Source organism: Prinia subflava, chromosome 6, assembly GCF_021018805.1.
Source record: "Prinia subflava isolate CZ2003 ecotype Zambia chromosome 6, Cam_Psub_1.2, whole genome shotgun sequence".
In the NCBI taxonomy this organism is placed as follows: Eukaryota; Metazoa; Chordata; class Aves; order Passeriformes; family Cisticolidae; genus Prinia; species Prinia subflava.
In genome coordinates, this window is record NC_086252.1 from 38,876,152 (window position 1) to 38,897,305 (window position 21,154).

Here is a 21,154-nt window from a genome sequence, read left to right on the forward strand (position 1 = left end):
ATAGCACCAGCCCTCTGCAGGTCAGACTCAGGTGATATCCTCTTGTCAGATGTTTCTTCCATTCCTGGCAAAACCTTTTAGTTCAGGAGCAGTCCTCCACCTGCTCCCTCTCCCTGTCAAAGCTGTACCTCTGAAAGAATTCTGGCCTCAGACGCACTCTGAAACAGACCATTGGAGAAAACATTGTGAGATGTGAAGTGAGTCGTGCACTACCCCATGCTAGGAATGCTCTTTAGGAGCTTCTGTGCTGCTATAGGGAAGGAGCAATGGGCTCACAGGGTCACACTGAAGGAAATGGGAGACAAGGACTCCAGCAAATCGCAATATGTGTCGGAACATGCAGCACGTGGCTGACCTTGCTAAAGGGTTGGCAATGGTGGGGTATTGCTGCAGACAGCATTGTGGGGATCGTTTTCCAGTGGGTTTCCTTTTGCCTGCAGAATTCCCTTTTTGTTTATTTTTTCCTCTGAGGCACATTACACAAATGGATAGCAAATGACTGTGCAAAGCTCCTTCATTATTCACTGTTATGTAGAAATACATGTCTGCTATAAAATCAATTAATCATTCAATTAAGAGTACAGCCCAAAGAGGAAGAAACCTCAACCTTATCTTAGTTACTGTCCCTTGTGTGCAGCTTATCTCTGGCTTCAGTCAGCCACTGGAGCCTGACAGAGCTGAGCACTGACAGATAGCAAACAAGGTGAACAGAACATCCAGAAGAGAGGATTCCTGTTTACTGTAAGGATTCCTTTAATCCTCACAGAGATAAAGCCCAGCAATGTGCACTGTTCTGTCAATCATAATAAGTAGCCTAATATTTTTCCTTGAACAATTCTGCTTTCTCCAAATAATTCTTGCTTAAAGTTGTTCCTCTTTTAGTGCAAAATTCAGCTTCTCACACTTTCAAGGTAAAAGGAAAAAAATTCAAAAATTATGTGGTCTCTCTTGGCTCTGTGTAAAACGTGAATTCTTGGTAGGTCTTGATACTGTGCTGCTTCCCACTCCTTCAGCAGCGGTTTCACGCTGAGCCCTGCCGTTTCCAGCCCGAAGGGCCGGGCTGTGGTCTGACCCGGGTCTGTGGGCGTGTGTTTCCAGGGAAATACGCCATGCGGGACCTGGTCAATCGGCTGCCGGGCGGCAACGGGCCCAGCGTCCTGTCGGACGAGACGGTGGCCGCCATCTGCTGCGCCCTGCACGAGGTCACCAGCAAGAACATGGAGAATGCCAAGGCCCTCGCCGACACCGGCGGGATAGAGAAGCTGGTCAACATAACAAAGGGAAGAGGTGACAGGCAAGTAGGCAGCAGAGACCATACCTGAGCTGTTTGTGTCCATTTAAAAGGATTAAGAATGTGGGAAATGGTTTCTTTTGAGTGAAAAAAAGATCTGCCTTTGCAGTCTGGGTCTGAGGAGCTGTCAGCTGGAGTCTCACTGGGAGGGAGGAGGCACTGGTACCGCTGTCCTGGGCAGTGTTCTGTCCCAGGCTTCTGGAGGCGTGCACAGTTGCTCACAGTAACCATGGGCATGGGACCTGTTCAGGTTAAATGAGTTAACCCGTCACCTCTTCAACACCTACAAGATTAATGAAATGTTGGGAGCTTTTCCAAGTCAGACTGTGTGAGCACCTTTGTCTGGATGTATCCCAGCAACTGTGAATTGTATCTAGCACAGCCCTTTGGCCAGGGAAAGGAGAAGGTGGAGGGGGGATGCTCTCGAGCGGCATTGCCAAGCAAGTGCTGGCTGAGGGGAGCCGGTCCTGCCCACTGTGCCAGGGCTCCGGGAGGCTGTCAGGAGAGTTCTCTGCTGGCACCGTGGTTGTCTCGTGGAAGTGGAGCCTCTGGGGGTCTGCAGCAGGAGGCCCCTGTGGTGGGGGGTGGGTAGCAGGAGCCCCATCTCTCGGTGAGGCTGCTGGCTTGGCTGCGCTCACGCTGGTGATGCAGTGTCAGCAGGTTCAGGCTGTTGCAAAGCTCAGAGCGCTGTTCTTTAGAAGTGGAATTCAGTGGCTTTCTAGCAATGCCATATTCTTCACCTCCTCAGGTCCTCACTGAAGGTTGTCAAGGCAGCGGCCCAGGTACTGAACACGCTGTGGCAGTACCGAGACCTCCGCAGCATTTACAAAAAGGTAAATTGTAAAATTAGTTTATACTGGAAAACAGTGCCACAAAACCCCCTCATTTATTTATAACTTGCAATTTATTATGATGTCTTTTTCTTTTTACCACTCCACAGGATGGATGGAATCAAAGTCACTTTATTACACCAGTATCAACACTGGAACGAGAGAGGTTCAAATCCCATCCTTCTCTATCCACAGCCAACCAGCAGATGTCACCTGTCATGCAGTCAGGTCAGTCAGGAAGGGTGAAGGGACCTGCTGTCCCATGTTTTTAACTCAAACAGCCTCTCTGTTTGGTACTAATCCCATTTAAAACACAGAGGTCAGGCTGTTGCTCCTTGGTGTTTGAGCAAAGTACTTCACATGCTTTGAGTGCTCCCTGAGCTGTTCCTGCAAAGTGAAATCCTCAGTGGATAGAGCTGGACATTGTTACCAACCATTGCCCTCTTCACAGCCACTTCTGTGCCGGGTAGGGATTGTGGAGTGGCCTCATGGAACATGGGGACCTGGCAGCATAAACAGCAACACACCCACAGTGAGGAGCTCATTCTCATTCCCAACTATGTCATGTTCCGTAGGAATGAGGAACCAAACCCAAAAACCTCACTTTTCTGACTCCTCATTTATTTCTCACCTTTGTTCCTTCAGTGCTAGGATTTAGATCTTCAAGACGGCTGATAGGAAACCTACCTGAAGCCTTGTATTTTGTCTTCATTTGGCATTTTATTTTACCCGATTTGCTCTTCTAGAGACTATCTAGATCAGATCTCTGTTAATACTGGGAAATACCTACCTACTGTGACTGCTAAAATTAGTGACCAGTTCCTACAACACTCTTGTTTAATTGCTTCTTTACATAGAAGTAACAACCCCCACACATTCCTTTATGACATGGTTGACTTGAAAAACAAGGACTCCACCAGGGATTTATTTTCCTACAAGAAGTAAACCTGTTGTGGCGTTTGTGCTGGAGTTCCTCTCACCCACCAAGGAAGCCAGTACAGCTTAGGCTCAGGGAATGAGTGGATTCTACCCAAGTGTAAAAGAATATCCTGACACCAACTGTCAAATTTCTGTCTCGGTGCTTTCACTCTCAGGATACAGCAGCAGAACAACTGTGTTACTCCAGTTCTTTGAATGACAAGTAGGAAGTAGATGAGCAGCTCTAATTTAATATTCAAAGGATGTTGTATTTCAAAGAGGGTTTAGTAAAAATTCCTAGTAGGAAGTGTCTGCTTGCCTGCTCTGGAGCACACCAAGCCCAAGGGAGTCAGTGGAATTTGGTGCAAGGCCCACATCCCCAGAGGGGCTGTGCAGCACCGTGCTGGGCACAGCAGATGTGTCAGAACAGATATGCTTGGCCTGAAACATTTGTTCTTGTTTCAGTCACTTCATTATTAAAATACACATTATTATGTTGACCCATGTCAGAATTTTAACAACATGGCATATTTAGCCATGAATATACCAGGAAAATACCAGTAATTAAACCATCCATAATAACACAGAATTCAGAGCTATGATGTAATGGACACATCAGTGGAAGATTATCATTGAACTAATATTTTGAAGCAAAATTTCTAGAAATTGTTTTTAAGTATTTTTCTCCTGTTGCTGGAGTCTTTCTGAGCCAACAAAGCGGATGTGATCTGTAGACCAGGGAGGATTTAGCAGAGCAAAACTCTTACAGCTGCAGTTGAGATTCAGCTGCTTATTGAGGAACACAAAGCGATCCCTTGCTGGGATCCCCCCATGGCCAGTGGCCTTCCAGAGCACACCATGCTTGGGACTCACCTGTGTGTACGGGGGTCGCTGGGGAAGGTAGGCTGGACAGGTGACAGAGTGGCCTTAAGTATTGTTTTTAAGTGTAGCTTAGATAAACCATCACCACTGGCAGACAGCATCTTCTGTCTCCACAAAGGTGATGTCTTAGGCACGGTGAGGTCCCGTATCTGGCTGTGAGCATCACTGTGTCTGCCTGTGAGCACCACAGAGTGGGGACTGCCCCTTGCAGTCTCTGGTAGCTTGCTGGCAGCTCTGGGGTGTTCACCCAAGAGGAGCTCTGGCTGCTCTGTCCTTACCCACGCCCTGGTTGTGAACCCTTGGCGCAGGAAGTGGTGAGGAAGGCTGGGTGTGCAAAAGGCTTTTGCTGTCAATCTTGAGAACCTCTCTTTTCCTGTCAGTTGGCAGCACGTCCTCGTCCCCGGCTTTGTTGGGAATCAGAGAGCCTCGCTCCGAGTACGACAGGACGCACCCTTCTATGCAGTATTACAGTAGCCAGGGCGATGTCATTGCACATAAAGACATCTACACTGGTAAGAGACCAGCTGAGGATCCTCTGGGACAGAGAACCATTCCTTGTGGGAAGAGTTAGCGGGTTGGTGGCTTTCCATTTCCACTCCTTGTGTTTCCTGGCTGTGGCACAGGGCAGGGTGGCACCCAGCTCTGCTGTTCTCTGTAAAACTGCCCAGGACCAGGGTAAACACAGATCCCTTTCTGTATTGGAAGGTGAGAGGCAGTTGAAATTCTTATTTTTATTTATACTATTTATACTACTATTTATTTTTAAAATACTAGTACAGAAAGTTGGAATATTATGTGCATTATATTATGATGGTGATGTTGTAAATTTTAATGGGCAGTTGTATATTATTATATTACTAAATTATACCAAAATCCCATCTTTTCTCTGATTTTTCTTTTCCTTCCTACTGTGTTACACAAGTAGCAAACCAATAGATGACAGTTACTAAAGAGAAGGAAACTCCTTGCTTTAAAGATTTTGAGTGTGTAAAATGAGAAACAGCAACATAAGCCTCCTGGCTTTGCTGTAACTGCTGCTGAGGAACAACGTTTGCCTTCATTCTGTTATTAGATTATATAGTTAGTAGGTACTGAAATCTGCTGATTTAATAGGATGGGTGCTATGGACAAGGCAGGGTAAAAACCAATAGCTTACGCCCCAATGAATAAAGACTAAAGTTTATGCATTAAACTTTTTGTTGCAGGTTCCAGCAAAGCTTCACCAATTTACATCAGTTCGTATTCCTCCCCCGGCAGAGAGCAGAACCGGCGGCTGCAGGTGAGGCAGGGCTGTGTTTGGGTGGCGCTGCTGCCCGGGCTCAGCAGGACGGGCTCGGGCAGCCAGGGTAGCTCCCAGAGCCGCTGGGCCGGTGCCCGGGGCTGGCAGGGCCTCAGGGCTGCTGGAACCTGCCTGGTTCCGTAGGAGTCACCTGTGTTAGCACCTTCCCGCAGTGGGATCTGAGACCTCTCCTGTGGCTCCAGTTGGGTCTGGGCTGGATTTGGTAGCTGTGGCCATGTTGTGTACTTTGGGCTCTAAAGCTGTGCCCTTTGGAGCTACTCCCTTCGAGTGATGTGAAGGAGACACGCAGCGGACTCGGGCATTTTCTCCATTTCCATGGGTACATTTCATGGAGGTTTAAAACCTGCCTTACTGCCATGGGTAGAGCTGCACTCGGGAAAAATATTTTCTCTGTTATATTTTTGAAAGTTTATTCTGCTATCATTTTACCAGCAGCATCAGCAATTGTACTACAGCCAAGAAGATACCACCAGGAAAAACTACGATGCCTACCGGTTGTACCTGCAGTCCCCACACAGCTACGAGGACCCTTACTTTGATGATCGGGTTCACTTTCCTGCCACTTCAGATTACACAGCACCGTATGGACTGAAATCAACCACCAATTATGTAGACTTTTATTCCACCAGACGATCTTCTTACCGAGCAGAACAGTACCCAGGCTCTCCTGACTCCTGGGTGTAGCACCAGAGAGGAAAACCCAGCGTGCTTCTTGTCTGGCTTGAGAAGGACTGCAATGGCCCTATGTTGTTTTGGATAAGAAATGTGAAAGTGAAAAAAAAGAAGGAAAAGGGATGATTGATTTTTTTTTTTTTTTCTTTTTTTTTTTTTTTTGAGTGAGGAATTGTCAGGAGAAAAAGCTGGCAGGGATGGTTTTGCTCTGCTTAGGTGTTAGGTATCATTACTTGTAGCTCCTGTAGTCTGGTGAGGGTGTGGGCGATGTGATGAAAGGTTTGAGAATTGAGTATGATGAATTTGGAAAGTGTGTAGGTCAGAGCAAATTAAAACTGATTTTTTTCTATGTGAATAAAAGTCTTGTTCTGATAGTTTGTACAGAAAAAATCCAATGGCTGCCCTTGTTTTATTGCTATTACTGAATGTCAGGATTGTATGCTACTGCGTCATGTAAATTTCTTTGTTGGTGTAAATATGGAAATGCCACTGGTCTCAAGTGCCATCCATTTGTAATGCAGTGTGTCGTTGAAAAAGGAATTTGAAGCATCATGCCCCCCAAAAAACCCAACCAAAACCAAGAAAGTGTTATGAATTCCAAGAGGAAAGGAGCCCAAACTTTAAAAATGAATAGTGTAATTTTGAAGCACAAAGTCCAGTCCAGTATATCCATATCTCTCCCATTCCCTGCCTATTTCATAAGGAACTTCACTGCCATTTTCTATGCACATGGAATAACAATAAATATGGAAGTCTCATCCATGGAAACCTGTTCCCTGTTCATTCTTTTCTTATTTTCTGTGTGATATTCAGAAACAAATACCATGAAATGAAGTCTAATTGCACGTTCTTAAGCAGGTTAAACATATCAAAACATTTGGGCCATTTTCCCAGCTCTCTCCAGTGGAAACATCCTGAATGTGTCAGGCTGGCAGCCCAAAGTGCTAAATCCACCTCCTTCCTACCATGATTCCTCAGACTTGTGATTTCACTTTTGGTATTGGTAATCCAAGATACTTCAAAACTCTGCTCTGGTCTGTTTTCTTTCTATCACTCCTCTACCCCTCCTCTTGCTCTCAAGGAAACTGAAGTCACCTTGCTGTCCTAGAAATGATAGTCTCCATTCTGACTACATTCTGCTTGGATTTCTTTCCAATAAAAATGTTTGATTCTTTTAAGTAACTAAATCACAAACCCTCCTATGCTGTAGGTCTGTTACCTCTACCTTATCTATAACCACCATTATTGCTCCACATCACTGCATTTTCCTTGGGTTTTCAGGATTTCCAGTATCCTGAAGAAGGCTTGAGAACACTGGGAAAAAGGCTGATGAGTTTTTCTATCAGAGCAAATAGACTGAAGAGAATCCATCTCGGCCAAGGACAGTACTCAAGCATGCATTCTGCTCACAAAAGGTAACATAGACATGAATAAACTTTCGGAAAAACAAGGCAAACATGACTTTGTAGCTACAAGTAGATTCCAGCAGCTGTCAACAACAGCAGGCACTGGGGAACGCTGTCCCTGAGATGTGCCTCAGTCGGTCATTTCCCATCACAGAGTGCAGGGGTTTGTCTGTGGCTGTCAGGTGAGGGAAGGACTCGGTGCTGGCCCCTCGTGGAAACCTCTGCAAACACTGCCATGGCCGGGAGAGAAGCGACCATCGGCCTGGAAGGCAGAAATCGGCAGCAAGGTTCTTCATTTGCTTACATTTAGCATCAAAGTGATATTTGCGAGTTCTGTTATCCAAAGACATCACTACTTCATTAGAGATTCTAAATATTTTGTATTGAGATGCATACAACTTATAGGACATTCACTAGTTTAAAATGCATGCTTTTTCCAAGAATAATGATTTTCCTTTTTGCTCTTATTAAGGTTTTTACCCTATTGAAAAAAAGTGTAATATTTATTTGGCTTGGTTTCTTGGTTTATGGCATTTTACTTCAGAGTAGAGTTGATAATTACATCATAATTAGGCCAAGAGGAAGGCTGACCTTGTTTCTTCCCATGGCAGGATGGTGCCCTGTGCACAAGTGGCCTGTGAGTGTTTGGGCAGGCAGCTGTCCTGGCCTGGCTGGTTATTCTGCTGCCACACCTATCTTATTCTTTTAAACCCACTTTGTAGACTAACCACAGGAGCAAGAACTTTCTGTTTTTGCCATTCACTAGCACACCTGCCCAGGGAACGCTGCCATGCTGAGTCCTGGGCTGTGTTTGCAAGGGCTATGAGCAACACTTCAGCTGTCCACGGTAACGTGCCTGCCCTCATTTTGGGGTAGCACTCCCCGTATCTTTAAATAATGTGTAGGAGTTGAATTGACTTTTCTTGTGGTTTGAGCAGAAAGAAATGCTTTGAACATAGAAAGACAACCAAAAGCTCAATATGACACATGCTCAGCAATGGAAGGGGCAGGTATGCATGATGGTATCTCTGAAGAAACTGTTGCATTCTCCTTTTAAAACTCCAGTAAGTATTCCTGTTCTGATACTTGTCCTCACATCCCCCTCTATAGCTTGCATCAATGTGATTAATTCCTCAATTTTCTTTTTCAGTTTCACTCTATTTTTTTAACTACATTCCACAGATAAGGGATAACTGTTGCCTTAACTGTTTGTATGGTCCATGTCACTGAAGACTGTGTGCATCACAGTATGCTCATTGTCACACCAGGAGAAATGGATAGTGCTGTATTAAACAAAGCCTTTGGGAGGCTGCAGCAGTGGCATTTCTTCAGACACCCAAAGGGCTGGATCAGCTTGTCAGGGTCAGCTGGGTCCCTGACCAGCACTAGAGGATGTCAATGGCACCAGCCTCCACATCTCCTTACTGCTTCAGGGCATCCCAGATGTTAGCAATTACCTTTATACACGCCATTGTATTGTATGAAACATCACCTTCCAATCTGTTCAAATTATATGAGTTATGTGTAAAAGAATAAGAGAAGGAGTAATTTTCAGCTAGCTCAAAGTCAGAAAGATTGTGGAATGAACTATCTGCCTATTCACTGGCAAAAAGCAATCGCACTCTGAGAAGAAACTGATCTCCGTTAGGACAAAATTCCAAAGGCCTCTGTTTCAGTGTGTTGCAACCTAATTCATTAGAATTCACTCACTTATTCCACTGCCCAGCAATAATTTTTTAAACAGGGGCACTTAGGTGGATAAAACATGTGATGACAAAGGTATATCTTTTCAGTCCTTCTGTGAAAAAAAAAAATCTATAATTAAAATTAGTCAGTAAAGTTCCTCTGCTTAATGGTGTTGCCCTTTGCCGTCCAGCACCTTCCAGCCTGGAGACTTCCTTTTCTCCTGTAGTCTGAGAAATAACTGGCATCCAGAGCAGAACCAGCACCTGAACTTGTCAGGTTTCCTACAAGAAACAGGCAAGCTTTACAGACATGAGGCCAGACTTACCCTCCAGATTTTGTCAAATACACACAAGTACACTTATGTGCACTAGTGAACAATTATATTAATACAAACCCCTCTGAAAATATGGCTGCCTTCACTTGCCCTTGCTTCAGAAACTTAACACAAATGATCTCTGTAAGATTATTAACTTTGTGCTGAACTACTATAAAACACAAAATAAAACCAAGGGTGGGGAAAATTAAAGCATGTATTAAAAAATAAGCTATATACAATCCTCAGAACATCTCTTGTCTCTATTGGGCTCCTAGGGGATCTAAAACAGCTGTATTGACTCATCTGAAAAAGGCATTGCCTACCTGCCACTGAGCTGAAGAAAACAGCAGCAGTATTTCACCATTCAGTTGCCAGATATAAAACAAGGATCAGTTTATATCAGTGACCACAATTTAGTAATTCTGACATTTGAAAACAAGCAATACTGGAAATAGGACAGGGAAGGGAAAATACTGCAGTCATGAGCAACAGATTTTAACAACACAGAGATCTGATTTAAAATATGACACATGAGGAAGGTATTCCATACGTCTGCGTGCTAACTGCTTATTTTAGATGTGGACTATGTCTGGTGTACAATTATGCTAATAGCTGTTAGCTGGATTAGAACAGGCAGTCTGCTTGGGAACACAGGGATTTTTGTTCCTGCCAAGTGACTTTTCAAACTTTGCAATCAGCTAATAACCTGCCCATAGAACAGAGATTATAAAGGAGAAATTGCCAGGAAATAGGAAGAGTTCCAGAATGCTGAGAGCACCACTCAAGAAAATTTTCTATTACTATTGTCTCTTTATCACAATTAAAATTCTGTCTCCCCCCAGGCTTTCCCACATCTGCCTCTCTTATGGAGAAAAACACATCCTGAAAATACATAGAACCATTACAATATAAACTAATTTTTAATTCAGTCATTCATAAATTACTATCATTAAAATGAACCTACCCCCAGCATCAGATGATCATCTCTGAAGTCTGATATTTGATCAGAAAATAGGACTGAGAATGGCAGGAAAAGCAAGAGATTTCAACTGCACTATCCCATGGCCACAGAAGGATTATTCTCCTGCTGATTCTTCTCACCCAGACAAATCAGTCTAATAATTTCCAACAGCTAAAAAGTCTAAATGAAAACAGAAAAAACATCTAAATAAATGAAATCATTAAATAAAATCAAATTTACAAACCTAAGCTGGCGCTGTGGCAGTGTTGAGGTAGTGCCAAGGGCTGCCTGTCAAGAATAAGGTGCTCCTACAAGTACTATGCAAATACTGTTTCAATTTACAACAGCTTCTGGTTTAAAGATATAACAAGTGACAGAGAAAATGAAAGAAAGAGGGTGGAAGAAAAATAAAGAAAGAAATGGGATATTATATTTAATATGGTAGGAAGTCAACATGAACTTACAATTTCTTATTTAAACAAAGTTCCCATGCTTGTCCCAAGAATCCTAGAACAGACATACACTGGCACTAAACCTCATCATTATTAATGCTTTAAGCAGCACACCAAAGCTGCACTACATGACTGCCTTATGTGGTAAGTAATGAAACTTCACCTCTCCAATGTGTGCAGTAACAAACAGCTCGGATAAATAAATTGAAAAATCAGTATTTTTCTGCTGAGGCAGAATAACACAAATATCAAACCCCTTTACTACTGGCCAAGTACTTCAGAGTAGGGTTCTTTTGTTGTCTCTCCTGCAGATCATTTTACCTGAAAGAATTTACTACCCAAATCAAAATTGCTATCATCCACTTCAGGCTAAGTGCTCACGGGCAGAGACATGTAGCAATATCGACTTCAATATTTGCAAAGTAAGTTCCTCTTCTAGGGAGGAAATTGCTGCCTTTCAAAATTATTTCCTGCCTCATGCATACAGAATTAAATATCAGAGAGATCTAGTCAGACTGGATGTCCTTTCATTCTTTCTGCTTTAAAGATCCAACCCAGCAGTAGTCATCCATAAGGAGGTTGTTGTGCTATAAATATCTAGGGGTTTCTTAGTCTATTTTCTCTTCCATTTTTTAAACTTAATTTCCCCCTTCTTCAGATTCCACTTAAGCACATCATATTTTCACATTCCCTCTCTCCTTTTTTAAATTATTGAGATCCAATAATAAGACAATTCCAAATAAATCACAAGATTAAGAATTTTATCTTCTCTTTCATTTTGCTTCCAGAATCCCTAAAAGAGCTAATTTTTGTGATGAAATGATTTAGCACAGCAAAGCAGATCCTGTCTGCAGCAATCTAGGAAGATGTTTTTGACACCAGGCGTTGCGGTTCCAGCAGCTGTCTGCAGACGAGCCCGAGCCAGCGCTGGCAGTACCGCAGGGCCGCCCTCGCTGAGGGGCACCGTGAGGCCGTGCCCGCTGCAGCCGCCGAGCGCCGGCCGCGGCGCAGGGAAGCGCGGCAGGGCAGGGCTCCGGCGCTGCCGTCCGCTCTCACTGCCCGGGGCTCACACACACACAGAGCCCTCGGAGCGCGGGAACAACGCCCCAGCATCCGCCCCTGCCTCCCGCTGCCCATCGCCTTCCACAGCCTCCTACGGGCCCGGCGGTCCCAGCGCGGAAATACCAAATGTTACAGCCGCTGGCAGGTTCAAAACCCGACCGCTTTCGTGATGACGATTCTTCATACGCAGCAGAGTTGACAACATAGATGGTAAACTATAAAAGATAAATCCTTAATTATTTTTTGTCTTTTTAAATACTGAAAATGAAATAGTTGAGGTGTTTATACAGTAAGTAATTCCAGATTAGTTGTATCTACTTCCAGTTATTTCTACTACGTTGTGTAAAACATCAATATTTGTTCAGGTCATGGATTTTTTTAAAGAGGGCACGTGAATGACAATTTTTTGCTTGTTTCAAGCAGATACTATTGATTGAAGAGGGTAAGATTTACCTCCCTAAATCAAGTTCTTTGAATCTTTAGCAGTTTTTAAAAGTCCCCGCCCCTCACACCGCTCCCCGCCTTCACACCGCCCTCACGCCGCGCACCTCCCCTCACACCTCCCTTCACACCGCCCCTCACACCGCCCACAGCCCCTCAGACCGCCCCTCACACCGCCCATCGCCCCTCAGACCGCCCATCGCCCCTCACACCTCCCTTCACACCGCCCCTCACACCGCCCACAGCCCCTCACACCGCCCCTCACATCTCCCTTCACACCGCCCCTCACATCTCCCTTCACACCGCCCCTCACACCGCCCATCGCCCCTCACACCGCCCTTCACACCGCCCTTCACACCGCCCCTCACACCGCCCCTCACACCGCCCCTCACACTGCCCATCGCCCCTCACACCGCCCCTCACACCGCCCCTCACACCGCCCTCACGCCGCGCACCTCCCCTCACACCGCCCACAGCCCCTCACACCGCCCCTCACATCTCCCTTCACACCGCCCCTCACATCTCCCTTCACACCGCCCCTCACACCGCCCATCGCCCCTCACACCGCCCTTCACACCTCCCTTCACACCGCCCTTCACACCGCCCCTCACACCGCCCACAGCCCCTCACACCGCCCCTCACACCGCCCCTCACACAGCTCACCTCCCCTCACACCGCCCCTCACACCGCCCCTCACACCGCCCACAGCCCCTCACACCGCCCCTCACACCGCCCCTCACACAGCTCACCTCCCTTCACACCGCCCTTCACACCGCCCCTCACACCGCCCACAGCCCCTCACACCGCCCCTCACACCGCCCCTCACACAGCTCACCTCCCTTCACACCGCCCCTCACACCGCCCACAGCCCCTCACACCGCCCCTCACACCGCCCCTCACACCGCCCCTCACACAGCTCACCTCCCCTCACACCGCCCCTCACACCGCCCCTCACACCGCCCCTCACACCGCCCATCGCCCCTCAAACCGCCCATCGCCCCTCAAACCGCCCATCGCCCCTCACACCGCCCCTCACACCGCCCATCGCCCCTCACACCGCCCCTCACACCGCCCACAGCCCCTCACACCGCCCCTCACACCGCCCATCGCCCCTCACATAGCTCACCACCCCTCACACCGCCCCTCACACCGCTCACAGCCCCTCACACCGCCCCTCACACCGCCCACAGCCCCTCACACAGCTCACCTCCCCTCACACCGCCCACCGCCCACCGCCCACCGCCCCTCACACCGCCCTCACGCCAACCCTCTCACGGCTCCCCGCCTCTCCCTATCGACTCCGTACCGCCCCTCACGCCGCTCCCCGCTCTCACGACTCCGCCCCGCCCCACCCAGGCCGCTCCGAACCGTACAAGGCGCAGCCGCTCGGGTCGGTGCGGAGTTTCCTGCGGGGTTCCGCGGTCCTGCCCTGCCCTGCCCCGCCCCGCTTGGTTCCCGGTGCTCCCGGTCCCGCCATGGCGCTGAGGAGTGGTGTCCCGCCGGGCCGGCGCCTTCCCGCAGGTAGGGGCCGGGGCTGCTCGGCGCGGTGTGAGGGGCTCTCCCGCCGCTCCATCCCACACAGAGGCAGCTCCTCCGCGGAGAGGAGCGGTCATGTGGGACCGGCAGTGGTGGAGGCGGGTCCGTGGTGCGCGGCCCGCTCGTCCCTGTGGGTCCCGCAGCCGCCCCATGGCGGGTGCGCTCGGTGATAGGGAACGCGTTATTGAGGGATAGTGAGAGAAAGGGGTGTCCATGTTTAATGAAATACCTGTGTTTAAGGTTACAGTCGTATCCCTCGCCTCCTGTAGTAACATGAAGAATTTACTTCCCCTCCACCAAGCACTCCCCGCCCCGATAGATCTCTCTTTGAGGGAAGCCTTCGAGCCTGCGGTTCCAGCCGCCGCTCTGCCTGTGTGGAGGCTGAAAGGATGTAGTACCGGGATTTTAAGGATGTAGTAGCGAGTGTAGTAGCGCCTGTGTTTGTTGGAGGAGCGTGTACCGTGTGAGCAGCTCCTGGGCCCTCCCAGGAGCTGTACGGAGCTGTCTCTCAAACACGCAGTGCGTGGGCTGTGTCCCGCCTGTTCTGGGGCACACGCAGAGGTGCTGCAGGCTCAGCCTTTGGAGCTGGGGGATAGTCACTGCAAGGACAGCCACTGCAGGCTCAGCCTTTGAAACTTGAGGAACCGTCACTACAAGGCTTTAAACCACTTGGGGCTTTCTCTCGGTTTATTAGAGGCAGTTAATGCCTGAGGAGCACATACTTGTGTGTCTCCCTGTACGTCTAAGAACTGTTCTGTTTTCTTGAAAATATTTTTGGTTTGGAGGTTTTTTTAGCATGCTTTTACATGAATTTGGGATGTAAACAATCTTTTTCAGCTTGTCTCTAGTCCATTTCTGGATTTTTGTGTGTGGCAGGGACAGTTGAGCTGTGCCTGAAAGAGCTTTAAACCACTGCAGTCAGTGACCTGGAGCAGGTACTGGTCTTGCTGAACTTGCATGATCATCAACTGCAACTTGTAGGCTTGCAAGTCTGCAAGTAAGTCGTGGTGAAGCTTATGCGTGACTGCAGTGGTGGCCAGTTTGGGCGAGGGGTGGAGGTGGCCGAGTAAGGGGTTTCAACTGTGTAGTTAGTGACCAAAGGTTTGGTGGGCACCTTTACTCTGACCAGTATTCAGCCGAGCTGTCTTTGTTTTCACTTGGGTTTGATTTTGTGCTGTTTTCCTCTTTGAGTTTGTTGTTGTTGGATTTTTTTTCAGAGAGAGGCGCATAAAAGGGAATGTGCCTCCTTACTTCCTTGTTTTATTTTAAAAATACATAGTGTTTTTAAAATGTAAATTAGTAAAGATTTTGTCACTTAACTGTTAGATTACATGGCTAACAGGTCACTTAATAAAAATAAAAAATTTAACTCTGCATTAAAAGTTTGATATACCTCTCTATTGCTTTGGAAAGCAAATTACAAAAGAGCTCTGTGGTGCATCCCAGATGCATCTGTGTTTAACTCTTCTCCCACCATGGATGTGTTAGCAGGTGGGACAGCTGTTCCTAGTGGCTAGTTTCAAGTCAGTGTAGAGATAGACAGGAAGATGGGTTATTTTTAATCATTATAGATAATGTTGTTTTGTGAGTCTATTGGTAGTAGACACAATTCCAGATTGTCCACGTTTCAGTATCTCTCTCCTCCTTGCCTAGCTCCTCTTATGCTTTGTGTAAAACCTCATAGTGTAAGATGTCTGCCTCGGTCTGGATCTCCTTGCCCTGCTAAATTAAAACTAAAAATAATGCTTGTATCTGGAAATTGCCAGTCCTGCACATGAGGGAAGGTCCCAAACCAAAAGTTGCGTGTCTAGGTTCAGTTACCTTTTTGTTACCTAATTCCAAAATTTTAGTGGTTTTCCTGTTTGTTGTTTGACTGGTTCCTAAAAAGACAAGAGCCTGACAATCTGTGGGACAACACTTGGGATAACCTGCGTTGGTGTTCTGGATGAACTTATATGAAGAGACATGATGTCAAGAAGATCTCTGAGATCTTGAAAGTTGCCAGGGCTTTTTTTGTGTGGTCTGGTTTGTTGTTGATATTTGGTTTGGGTTTTGTTTTGTTTTGGGGTTTTTTACATACTTTTTTATTCTAGTTTGAGGACGCCTCCAAGACAAGTTTCACACCTTGTGAGCTGAGGATATTTAGAATCTCAATTCTCTTTACTGATAGATACTTGGAGACAAACAGTTGTAAATTCCATTTCTGATACTTTTAATTTTGCAGTTAGGCTGCCACAAGGATTAGGCTTAGTCTAGATCTCCAGTGTATTTGCAGCTGTAAGATGGCTGGGCAAAGAATTTGCTGCTTACGCAGCAGTATAATCAACTGTATGTATGTCATTTTAAAAAGAGAAGAAAAGCCAAGCCTAGCTATAGCATAACTCTGATATAATAGTGCTGCTTTGGACATTACAGAGGGAGAATTATTTTTGTTTCTAAAATTAAACCTGCAACCAGGAAATACGAGGTCAGGAGTCAGATTTGGTAGAAAATGGGTGTTAGTTACAGATGGATACGAATGCATTTCTCATGCCAGTTGAGTAATTCTAGAACCCTTTTCCCATTCCCTATTCTCTCCCGCCCTCAAGAAACCTTTTCCCATTCCCTATTCTCTCCCACTCCCAAATTTAAACCCTAGCCTTGATTGTTCACAATCAGAATAGGAGTCTTGCTAAGAGGTGAAGCAACTTGTTCAATAGGATGAGAAAAGAACACTGAAGTTGTTCTGTCTTACTCAGTTTTAAAACTTAAAATGCTCTCCTGAAGAAGGAGAAAGTATTTCTTTCAATAGACTATTTTAGATAACTTTATGTATACTTTGTTCAATTTTCAGACATGTCTCAGAACCTAAATTGTGATTGTTAGGTCGCCTGTAGCTTAATTAGTGTTAATTGGTTTTGTGATTGGCAGATATGTTAATAAAATATAATTAAACAATTGGAAGACGAGTACAAGATGAGTATACATCTGGTTCTTATCTGCATTATTAGATTTATTCTGGAATACCCTGAACTAATCATGAAACCCTTTTGCTGTTAGTCACATTGTTCAAAAACTTGAAAGTGTTCAAATGGTGGTTTGTTTTACATTGTTCAAAAACTTGAAAGTGTTCAGATGGTGGTTTGTTTTTCTTTTTTGTTTTTAAAATACAAATTAGAGATGTAATAGTTTCTGGGGAAGAATGCATATTAACATAGTAAGGTGTTAAGGTTTATTATAGTTAGCAGTGCCTGAAACCACTCTGATTTCTTGATTTATGGTATCTGGAAGTTGATTTGAGTCTGCCATGACACAGAATTTTGAAGCCTTTGCTGCACCTCTTTGGCTATTCCTGTGTATGTATGTGTACAAGTAAAGTAGGGAGCTAAATACTGAAAGATCATTTCTGGTTAATGGTTATCTGGGATTCTCTTCTTGTGTACCTAATGTGGCATGTAATTCTGTAGGTATTTTTACTTACATTTCACTTTCTTCTTGCAGTTAAAGCTGGAGGCATGAGAATATCTAAAAAGCAAGAAAATGGACCTGTTGAGAAAAATGCTAAACCTTCAGGAAAAGAAAAGTCAAGGTATTACAATGCAGAGCCTGTTCACCCCTGCCCTGTAGTTCCAGTTCATAGGTAATAATCTTTGAAAACAAAGAAAACGCTTCTTCTACAAAAGTTTAATTCTTAAATTGTGCAATTTATAGATAAAATAATACTGATACTGAAATAAGTATCGATTTAAAAACACCAAAACCCAACAACTTCAAAACCCAAGGACAGTGCCTTGCAATGAAAGGCAAAGGCTGAATCTCATCTCTATTGTCATGTTTTATGGAACAGAAATTAAAACAATGTATTACATACCTGTGCCTAATAAAGGAAGGGTCAAACAGTTTCCAGTGAAGTAGGAATGAACCTTAGGCTGTCCACATTCTAAAGGAAATTAAACCCACATCAACTGCCCCCAAGAAGAGTCTTATCTCCTGTATAGGTTATACCCCCTATTTCAATCTAAGATCTAATTTGGCTTTTGCTGTTTGCTGCTTTATAAGGTTAAACAAGCTGTTTTGCCCCAAAAATGAAGGCATGCTTCTATTTTGAATAAAGTAACAGCGACCAGTTGATGTGGTCATTAAAACAAGTATTTTCTTGTAGCTTTTTCAAAGACTGAACAGTTTTTCCTAAATACACGCACTTTTCCTAAATGTCACTTTAAAAAAGTTAACCAATATAAGGATATGACAGTAAAATTTGAATGACCTGTGGTGTTCCTGAAGTTTTTAACTTTTTATTGTTTTCTTCTGCGATTAGAAGCTTTTTATTTTCACTTGTTGCCTGTTATCTGGGTGTAATTTTGCAGATGTCTTTTCCATAGTCATAGGTACCTAATGGTATAAACAGATCTTAAATAACTTATATTTGTCAGTGTAGCAAACTGTCTATTGCTAAATTGAAATGTCAGTAGGAAATGTCTTGCCTGATCCACAGAATCATTAACTTAACTAAAGCTCTCTCAAGAGTCACATTTATGGTATTTGGGGTTTATAATTATTTTTCCCTACTCCATTTTAAGCTACAGATGTGTCAGTGGATATAATGGTAGTATCAGAAGAATATGCCACCTGAAGTTCTTCCTGTTGTTGAAGTAAATTATTTAATGCCCACAGATTTGTTTATTTGTGGAATATTGGTAACATGGTGTTATTCATTGGAATATGGAGAAGGTAATGGGATAATCTTGTGGGAAAAAAGTTCTTTCTTGACAAATAGTTGCTGTGAAAGGAAACACTCTCCAAAAGCAGAGGGTGATTTTTTTTTCATGGGTCTAGGTTGGAATCAAGAAAATTTTTGTAGATAAGGATAAAAATGCCCAGCTTCTGAGGAAAAAATATCCATTTTGAGGTATTCAAGGATATTTCATATAGTTTTTTGTATATCTGAATAAAACAGCCTGTCACACAGATTTTCTGTTGTTCCATTCTGAAACAGCGTGCCTTTTTTGATATTATATAGTTTTCAATGTGTTGGAAAGATTTAGCTCCAATCCCTAAATTTATATTGCAAAATATTTTGTATTAAGTCTGGAAAATGAAAGGGACAAGTGCTCAAGTGTTTCTGTGAGATGGAAATGCTAAATACTTTTTTCTTCTGCTTTACAGTGCTATTGTCAGTTTTGCAAAACCTCAGAACATGGGTGTCTTGGTAGCAGAAGCACTGAACAAAGTAAGTCTGGAAGAAAAAAATCAGGGTTTCTTCATAAATCTAAACATGAAACAAAGTTAAAAGTGAACTTTCCTTTAACTAGTGTCTGGCAGTTGGAGGTGTTTCATCTGCCACTAAATGTTCTTGGGGTAGCCTGTTTCTGTAGTGGTTGTGTGGCTGAGCTGCTAGGTGGCTCAAAAGTGCCTGGCCTTCCCTCCTTGCTCTGAGTGCAACCCCAGGTACTGCAAAGTGCCCTGGGCAGCTGTGCACACCTGCACAGAGGAGCACAGCCGGACAGGGAGGGGTGGCCTGGTGCATTAGCTTTGGTGAAGTACAGGCAAGAACTACCAGTGGCATCTACGCGTCTGGCCCAGCTGGGACTCCAGTGCAGAGCAAAACCTTGTCTCCAGTGCTTTATCCCACCGTGGAAATCACTGCGACTTCTGCAAGGGTCCCGCAGAAATACAGAGCTACCTGGGGGAGGTGGGTGGCACCACTGGCAGGTGCAGGGCACACAGGATGGAGATCCAGTGTCCTGCTCTGAGTGATCCCCAAGACAGCAGGCACAGCGTGTCCCACTGCTGCTCCATACCTTGCTGTTTCATCTGAGGCCTGACATCACTCGTCAAGCTCCTTTTAACCTCTCCCTTAAAATACTAAGGGAGTAAAATCTTGTATCCCACAGCTGCTAATGGACCCTTCTGTTTATCACATGCTTCTGCCCTGTGTCTGGGCTGTTGCTGCCCTTTGGAACAGCTGATTTCACAAGCAGCTCCTTGGTTTGCATGGTAATCCAAAGATCTGACAGTTGTCATCTCTTTGTTACACACTTGCAATCTTCAGACTCTGAAGCATACAAGAGTTCCTCATACCTAGAGCTCAGTAAAACATCAGTTGCATAATTTCAACACAAGCCTTTTATCAACAGTTATGTTTATAGCTTTAGCCTGTAAATCTTGAATTTTTGCTTAGACTTTTTAAAGAACAGATACAATTCATCCTCTTTCTCTTCCACCTGTCCTCATCTCTGTTCTGACCCACCATTTCCTTCTCCTGTTGGTTTCCTGTTGGAATCTTGTATATGAAGCTTCCTCGCTACTTTAGAATGTGATAATTAGCTACTGTAATAATGATGATTTTGAACCTGGGAAAATAAGAATTTAATTCAACTTACTGTGAACTCTGGATACTGATTATTTGCTGTATTTTCCTTATCTTGGAAGCTCATTCTATGAACTACTAAAAAAAAAAAATCTCTAAAGGTAATCAGACTAATATCACTTTGAAAACAGAAATTATAACTAAATATACTGAGTTACCATGAGTTCTGTATATTGCTCACTTGAACTTTTCATGGGTTTAGGCTTTACTGCTCCTTTTAAACTCCTTTAATGGGATGAAATTTAAAAAGAGAATAGTGGAAAATCTGTATTCTATCACAACTTTTTTTCTCCCCCCTTTAATGTTACAGATGAGCCACAAAATCCATGCAGCAGCATTACAAGTGGCTCACCAAAAGCCACAGCCTACCCTGGAGAAGTTCATACTGCCTAAAAGAATTTACATTATTCAACAGCCACGGAAATGTTAAGATAATCATTTAAATACTCATGTTTACTTAAAAGTGAGTTTCTATTCTATATAGCACTTAGCACACTATGGTGAAGTGCTCAAAAGCTGTGTGCCTTGTATCTTGCTGTGTTTCTGTTACTGACAATAAAATATAAGAAGAGTTACTAAATGTACTCAGGATTTATTACAATATCATGGCTTCTGTCTAACCTGGTGTTACTGGTATGTAGTAATTACTCATTGCCAAAAAGTCCAAGTTTCACTTACTGTTTGAGTTTTGAGTGAAGGAATGGAAACGGTCAGTCCTGTTGTTTTGGTTTGTTTTTTTTTAGTTTAATGCTAGCAAAGCTGATGTGGACTTGATTCTAAGAAAGCAGGTCATGACTGAAAGACATGGGGCTTTTTTCAATTGAGCCTGAGGTTTTCCATGCTGAGTGCATGCCTGAGGCTTACTGCACGATAAGCAATTCACAAAGTCCTGGGAAGGATTCCAGTGCAATGAAAGAAGGATTTTTTGCTTGCATTGCTTTCTCTAAAAAACCCCAGCTCCTCTGCAGAGATCCAGCAAGCAGGAAGAACTAAGTGGAAAGAGTCCATTGAACCTTTCTGGGGCTGGAGTGAATAAATGAAGAAAGTACCTG

The 21,154-nt window shown here is 44.5% G+C and overlaps 2 protein-coding genes and 1 long non-coding RNA gene across 13 annotated transcripts in view; 2 read left to right on the top strand and 1 right to left on the bottom strand.

The window, feature by feature from the left end:
• PKP4 (plakophilin 4) overlaps nucleotides 1–6,494 on the top strand; it is a 64,428-nt gene extending 57,934 nt beyond the window's left edge. For 8 of the 10 annotated variants that reach the window (XM_063401081.1, XM_063401083.1, XM_063401087.1 and 5 more), the window contains 6 exons: nucleotides 1,099–1,294; nucleotides 2,040–2,124; nucleotides 2,232–2,349; nucleotides 4,302–4,433; nucleotides 5,127–5,200; nucleotides 5,654–6,494. In XM_063401081.1, coding sequence (XP_063257151.1) covers nucleotides 1,099–1,294; nucleotides 2,040–2,124; nucleotides 2,232–2,349; nucleotides 4,302–4,433; nucleotides 5,127–5,200; nucleotides 5,654–5,905 — 857 coding nt within the window. In that variant the 3' untranslated portion in view covers nucleotides 5,906–6,494. The remainder of the gene's footprint in view (nucleotides 1–1,098; nucleotides 1,295–2,039; nucleotides 2,125–2,231; nucleotides 2,350–4,301; nucleotides 4,434–5,126; nucleotides 5,201–5,653) is intronic. The other 2 variants (XM_063401082.1, XM_063401084.1) reach the window with 1 other exon arrangement.
• Nucleotides 6,495–6,792: 298 nt separating this feature from the next.
• Nucleotides 6,793–13,500, bottom strand: LOC134552425 (uncharacterized). The gene is made up of 4 exons (XR_010080859.1): nucleotides 13,485–13,500; nucleotides 11,900–11,991; nucleotides 10,266–10,442; nucleotides 6,793–7,561 (listed from the first exon to the last, which is right to left on the bottom strand). It is a non-coding gene; the product is annotated as an uncharacterized LOC134552425 (long non-coding RNA).
• A 38-nt stretch (nucleotides 13,501–13,538) lies between these two features.
• On the top strand, nucleotides 13,539–20,682 carry DAPL1 (death associated protein like 1). Of its 2 annotated transcripts, none has more exons than XM_063401098.1 (4): nucleotides 13,539–13,738; nucleotides 17,234–17,372; nucleotides 18,899–18,962; nucleotides 20,413–20,682. In XM_063401098.1, the coding sequence occupies exons 1-4, from the start codon at nucleotides 13,693–13,695 to the stop codon at nucleotides 20,530–20,532; spliced, it is 369 nt and encodes a 122-aa protein (XP_063257168.1). In that variant the 5' UTR covers nucleotides 13,539–13,692; the 3' UTR covers nucleotides 20,533–20,682. The 2 variants fall into 2 exon arrangements, with proteins under 2 accessions (XP_063257168.1, XP_063257169.1); XM_063401099.1 differs by having other exon boundaries at nucleotides 17,234–17,321.
• The last annotated feature ends 472 nt before the right edge of the window (nucleotides 20,683–21,154 follow it).

Coding starts and splice junctions, on each gene's coding strand:
- DAPL1 (XM_063401098.1), top strand. CDS start 13,693: ATGGCGCTGAGGAGTGGTGTCCCGCCGGGCCGGCGCCTTCCCGCAG. Junction 13,739..17,233: donor GGGCCGGCGCCTTCCCGCAG/GTAGGGGCCGGG, acceptor TTCTTCTTGCAG/TTAAAGCTGGAGGCATGAGA. Junction 17,373..18,898: donor CCTGTAGTTCCAGTTCATAG/GTAATAATCTTT, acceptor TCTGCTTTACAG/TGCTATTGTCAGTTTTGCAA.